Raw genomic sequence first — 6,745 nt, forward strand, 5'->3', positions numbered from 1 at the left:
ACCCAGTGAATGTGAGACATAATCGGGTGTGATTTGCTAATTGAGTCCAGTTTAGTTGTGAGACATTCAATAGGCGTCAGAGGAGCACAAAGTGCGCTCTCAAGACTAAACCACGGCGGGGCCCTTTCCGGTGGAAGGGTCCATTGTACCATATGCCTCATGGTGAACGCATAGTGGTAGAGCAAGAGATTGGGTATACCCAGACCCCCTTTATCCACCGGCCTCTGCAGTTTTTTTCAAAAGAACATTTGTGAAACGAGTTAACAACCAGCTATTTCCCGGGCCCTGTAAAACAATGGTATAACTTATCTTCCCTAAAGCTTGCTCAGAGAACCACAAACATTCCACAATCTTCCATAAATAGACAAAGACCAAGGCTGACACCATAGTTTTGTTAACGTTATCAGCACACAGACAGACTGGCTCATGCATTATACTCACAGACATGAACAGTGAGAGAGGAAGATGAATGGATATACAGTATTCACATGTCTGTCCATGAGTGTGTGCGCGCGCACACACACACACACACACACACACACACACACACACACACACACACACACACACACACACACACACACACACACACACACACACACACACACACACACACACACACACACACACACACACACACACACACACACACACACACACACACACACATCCTGTAAATTACGGGCATGCTGTCAATCTGTCTCTTGTGACTAGACAAGCTTCCCCTCCCCCTACGCTCACATGAACAAACATCTGTGAGGGGATTCATAAAGCCAGCTCTTGAAAAGCAAAACAAAACCACTCATGCCGAGGAAATCAGTCAGTCTGACCTAAGGGAGGGCTGGTGGGGCGCGGAGAGAGAAAGAGGGAGACATACTGAGGCAATGCAGAGAGGGGATGAGAAAGAGAAATCCCTGAAGCAGGGTAACTCCCTTGGTCTCTATAAGGAGGAGGACATATAATAGAACAGTGTGCAGCCTCCTGCACAAACTCTGTCGTCCATTTCCCAGATTAAGCTAGACTGCAGGCAGTTTGGAGTTAAACATTCAGCGCTCCATTTATAACCTGATATTCTAGAGAGAGTCTGTTAAAAAGGGAGAGGCACAACATTCATTCATCAGCTGTCACAAAATCCAGAGAGACTTCTGTTGGAGGACAAAAACAGTTCGTCGTTTTCCTTCTCAGTGATCTTGAACTTGAGGGAGTCGAAGGAGAAAAGAAGAGACAAACAACACATCAAGGTAAGAAAAGACTGCCATTCAGTACAAATTTCTGTTGTGCATGCTTATGTTGTCACAACAGCTGTGGGTGGGTATGCATGCTTCCAGAAGAGGGGATTAGAAACGTGCCCTGATTTATTGTTAAGTAGACACCACACATACCAGTTTAAGCCTGTTTGCTTCCCACAGTGACCTATGAAGTTGAGATATGGATATACGTTTTGATCTAAAAGGCAAAGGTAGTATCTTCTAACCAGAGAACAGTATGACAGATGACAGTATCATGCTTTACTCTTACAAAGATTACATGGTGGTACAGTACAGTAGAATACTGTAGGTACAGAGATGTTGAAATGAAATGATTACTATATTTACCCAGGGTATCTGGGCTAAGCTCAAGAACTTGTTTCCAGCCAGGCCCTGCTCATAGAACACATTTCATCGTAGTGGTTCAATGCCTTGTTCAAGGGCACTTCAGCGGTGGTAATTTTAACGTGTCGGACCGCTGATTCGAACTGGCGACCTTCCGGTATCAAGACCGCTCTGCTATCCGTTCGGCCACTGCTGCCAGGTAACAGATTAATTTAAGTTGAGTTTTTTGCATTTCAGTGACATGGCAGTTCCACGAATACCAATGGGAAACTGCAACTGCTTAGTATTTATGTTGGCCCTGTCCGCCATGTTGGGGTTCTGTGGTGCCGATGGCTGTCGGCTCGGCTCGGCGTCCGAGTGCGAGAAAGCACCTTTTGTTCCGGGCCACAACCTGGCGGGGGAGGGCTTTGATGTGGTGCGGATGCGGCGGACGGGAGCGTACGTCATCAATGTCAAAACCCACCTGAGTGACAACAATACCTGCACTCTCTGTCCCAACCGTTTCCACGAAGGACAGGTAAGACACATCTCACCTGCTAAAACATTAGGCATGTCAGTGTGTGCTGGCATTCCCCGTTTCTCGGCCATCCTCCATTTGTTCTATGACATCCGTCTGCCTCCCAACATTCTTTTGTTCATCTTCCCCAACCTCCTTACCTCTTTCTCCTCAGATTCAGAGGCTCCCGGCAACAGTGGTAGACTGGCGTCCCTTCAGCCGCTGCAGCAAGCAGCTCTCCAGCGCTCTTCACCACTCTGTGAGCTCCCTGCTGCGTACCTCCAACTCCCTGGTCAGTAACAACTGGGGCATGGGACTCCACTTGGACGAGCAGAACAAGCTGGGCAAGGCAGTGCTGGGAGGCAGTCGCTCAGACATGGCCATGTTCGCTCGCTCACAGCACAATGTAGACAAAGCCACATTTGCCATCCACGATATCAGCTGTACCTACTACAGGTAAACGGAGTTAGAACAAGTTAACAGGAGTTTGTCATTGAAAGTCAATGTTGGGCGTAGGCTATGATATGCTTAAGATGAGCCGAGGTAGATAAACTTGGTATGATTATTGATTAGTAAAGCTTTTTAAACTTTATTTCTTTATCTGAAGATATTTAAATTAGAGTATTAATAACTTGAAAGAAAACACTGCAAATGTGGGACAGGTTCACAAACTTGATCAAGATGCAAATACACAAAATATTGGATTTGTTTTATAACAGTGCTCTTACAGTGACCATATTTATTGTCTTTGTCTCAGAAGCCTCTATGAAGAACACAAAAACATGCAGATATTTCCACTGTGTTTGAGTATAACTCCATGGGTCTTGCTTTCTCAGCTACAGGCTGGCTGACCACCCACAGCTCAGTGCAGAGTTCGCCAAGCATCTGAAAAGACTCCCACAGAGTATTGCTACAAACCAGCACAGAGCTCAGTATAGACGGCTAATAGACACCTATGGAACGCACTACATACACCAGGTCAGTGGGCTTTGGGTCAATACAAGCGTATTGTTCAAAGGCAGTTCAGGCATGCCTGTGGCTGCAGCAGTAATCAGACCACAAACGATTTGCTCAACTAACATCAATGATGTACAAACGGCTAAACATACAGTGTAATGTATATATGCCAACTGACGCTGTTTGCATGTATCCCAGGTGCAGCTTGGTGGCAAGGTGAAGTGGGTCACTGCCTTCAGGACTTGCCTGGCCACACTGAAGGGCCTCTCTGAGTCTAAAATCAGATCATGCCTAAACGTTGAGCTCCGGATGTCCCTGGGATTTCTCCCTGCCAATGCCTCCTTTTCTCAAAACTGTGATAACATTCTGAAGGCCAACATGAGCATGGGCTTCTACCACGGCTTCATGACCCATAAGATCGAGGTGATCGGAGGAGAGAGGTACTTCCCCGACATCCTCTATAATCAAGACCCGTCTGAAGCATACCACAGCTGGATGAAGAGCCTCCAGGATAATCCTGATGTGGTGTCTTATGCCATCTTCCCTCTCCATAACCTGGTGGAGGACCCAGAGGTTAGCAACAACCTGAGGAGCTTCATCACAGAGTACATTAAGGAGAACCAGCTTCCAGTGGACCATGCGGACAAGAGCTGCTCCCCGACTGCGAACCTGGACCACAACTGCTGCCCCCTACGGTCTGGCAGAGGTTTACTCCAAATGGAGATCCAGCGCGCTGCAGGTTTGAGGGCCGACACGTTCACTAAAACCGACGCCTACGTGAAGATCTTTTACGACGGCATGTATGAGGAGACGGAGACGGTGATGGACGATAATGATCCTGTATGGAATGCAACGTACAACTTTGGCTCGGTCGAGATTGGTCAGCAGCTAAGGTTTGAGGTCTGGGATAGGGATGTGCTTTACAACGACATGGCAGGGATGTGTGTAATCTTTCCTGAGCAGGGAACATATTCACTAAGCTGCCAACTAAAGAAAGGAGTTCTCTATTTTACTTATACAGTCACATGTGACCCACACCTAACAGGCTTCAAGTGCGGACGGTACTCCCCAAAAGCTGAATAGATTACAGGATTAGAATACACGACAGTATTATCAGTGTGTAGTACTTATACTTATATATCCTATATTACAATTGAAAACATGTCCCCAAAAGCACGCACAGGAACAAAAGGCACCAGCTACTACGTCACTGACACGCTGCAACACGCTGCAACACACACTGCAACAACACACTAACACGACACAGCCTTACCCTCCGCGTCGATCCACGGCTATCTCCTCATGTCGCGCCGCACGCCCACAATCAACAACACCCGCGTAAAAACTGTCATTGCACTGCCACTACAGCCGCCTCCCGTCCACACTCACAAACAACATCAATATCAATAACAAACACAAACACGCCACAAGCACCGACACCCCCGCCTAATTTGTTGCCAGGTCTATGAAAACTAGCCCAGAAAAAATGCCATTCAACACGCTACTTACAACTCGCTTACAATTCGCGGACCTGGCAACACTGCATCCTGTTTTCCCATTGGCTACGGTTGCTACAACACGCATTTGCACTGCATCTTGGGAGCAACACAGCTTAATGTAGGGGTCACCGATTGCTGTGCTACATCCCCCTCATGTTCTCAACACCCCGTTCGGCTACACCACACACACTAACCTACACCATTCTCCACATGCAACACAGGGCCCTTATTGGCTAGCCCCCTCACATGGCGATCCCCACGCAACAAAACACAGCCAGCCACACACACACACACCCACCCACACACACACACAACGCCCACGTTCGGAAATATCGCACTGAGCGCACTGTGCAAACCTGGCGTGGTACAACAACAACAACAACACTACACGCACACGCGCGCGCTGCAACAACACACAGCTACGTACAGTGTGTGTGTGTGTGTCTGTGTGCGTGCGTGCGTGCGCGGGGGGGAATTTGGCTCGCCTCGCGATGCAGCGCAAATGCCACTACACTACACAGGGCTCGACAGTGCGACTAGGTACTCGCATTTGCGCCTTACAACATCACCGTGCGAGTTGTAACATTGCGACTACACAATCCGAACTTTCAAGCTACAACTTGCGCAGTTTACATCCACACGAATGTGTCACTCTCTCGGTTCTGCACCGCTGCTGGAGAAGTATAGCACTGTCGCAGGCAGCGCAACTAATCCCCCCCCCCCCCCCCCCCCCACACACCACCGAGACGGAGGAGAGAGAAGAGAGCGAGAGAGACAGAGAGCACACACGTGAGTCCTGCACATTATATTGACCCTATATTAATTTGTACAACCTAGCAAAGCATAACATATGATGGTTTGGAGAATAGGCTGCTCTCTCTTTTTACAAGACATAAGCCATTGCATACAGGTTCTCAACCTTTTTAATTTCAAGGACCCCCATAACTCTGAGAGTAAAACCAAATGGACCCATAACAGTCCCATTTGATTCCATTTGTACAGTATCACAGTTAAACGTTATAAAACAGTCCATTTGGTTCCATTTGTACACTCTCAGAGTTACAGACCTGTAGGGTCCACTTGGTTCCATTTCTACACTCTCAGAGTTACAGACCTATAATGGGTCCATTTGGAACCCCCTCAAGGAACCATGAGGGTCCCTGGAACACACCTTTGACAGCCACTGCTTTAAATCTATACATAACTAATATAGAGCATATTTGATCCATTTATTGTTATGGATAAGAACAACAACACTACACGCGCGCGCGTGCACGCGCTGCAACACAAAACAGCTGCATAAAACGCGTGTCACTGTGGACTTCTGTATCTGTGGACTTCTGTATCGCAACGCGGGGCAACGCAACTCTGGGATGAGCGGGCCGAAGGCCCGCGAAATTCTAGTTATGTACATGTTTATATTGCTAGGGAACAGATAAAGTTCATGAACTGTCAGCTACTGATATTCACAAACACTGCAACAGGAAACGACCCATTTAGAATGTATTATATTCAAGTATATTCTTTGTGAAAAGGTCTATACTATTTAGAATAGAACAGAAGATAATCATTCCGTCATTTACTGGAGACCAGCGGGCATGGCAGATAAGACAAATCACAATAAACTGTTCCAAGTATGACTGGATTAAGAACTGTCCAAGAATGTGCTCAACAAATGTCCATCCATTCAACAGTGAATTCAGAACACTATTCTACATCAGACTCCTAAATCAACCTGTCCATGTTTGGAGTTACTGTCTCCCATTTGCATCTTCACATCATTCCACTCAATTTTAGGGCACCAAGCGGATTAGAAAAAGTACTTATGTAATGAGTTCTATGAAATACATTTCTAAGTGCCATGTTATCTTTTTATGATTACACACACCATATACCCCATACAATATCTTATTCTATAGAAGTCACCCTCCATAAAAGAAACTGATACTCCTGCAAGTGAGAGAAATGGTCATGATGTGGATGACTGGACCAAAGACTGAGTTGGTTTTGATTGCAGCATTGTCTTTTGCAATAAATGCCTTATAATTGCGCGCACACACACACACACACACACACTCCCACACACACGCACATCAGTCCAATTGAAAAATAAGCATCCCCCCACAAGTTGACGCAGCGGCCTAGGAAACCAATCGTCTTGTGCAAATACATTGTCAAGGATCAGAGGCCAGTGGTCTTAT

The 6,745-nt window shown here is 46.7% G+C and overlaps 1 protein-coding gene across 1 annotated transcript; it reads left to right on the top strand.

Annotated features, from left to right (window-relative positions):
* The first annotated feature begins 882 nt into the window (after positions 1-882).
* On the top strand, positions 883-4,658 carry prf1.5 (perforin 1.5). The gene is made up of 5 exons (XM_079516163.1): positions 883-1,241; positions 1,830-2,109; positions 2,264-2,544; positions 2,925-3,066; positions 3,244-4,658. Exons 2-5 carry the CDS (start codon positions 1,834-1,836, stop codon positions 4,126-4,128), a joined length of 1,584 nt encoding a protein of 527 aa, XP_079372289.1. The 5' UTR covers positions 883-1,241; positions 1,830-1,833; the 3' UTR covers positions 4,129-4,658.
* The last annotated feature ends 2,087 nt before the right edge of the window (positions 4,659-6,745 follow it).

The sequence above is a fragment of the Electrona antarctica genome (genome assembly GCF_951216825.1).
Source record: "Electrona antarctica genome assembly, chromosome: 12".
Classification (NCBI taxonomy): domain Eukaryota; kingdom Metazoa; phylum Chordata; class Actinopteri; order Myctophiformes; family Myctophidae; genus Electrona; species Electrona antarctica.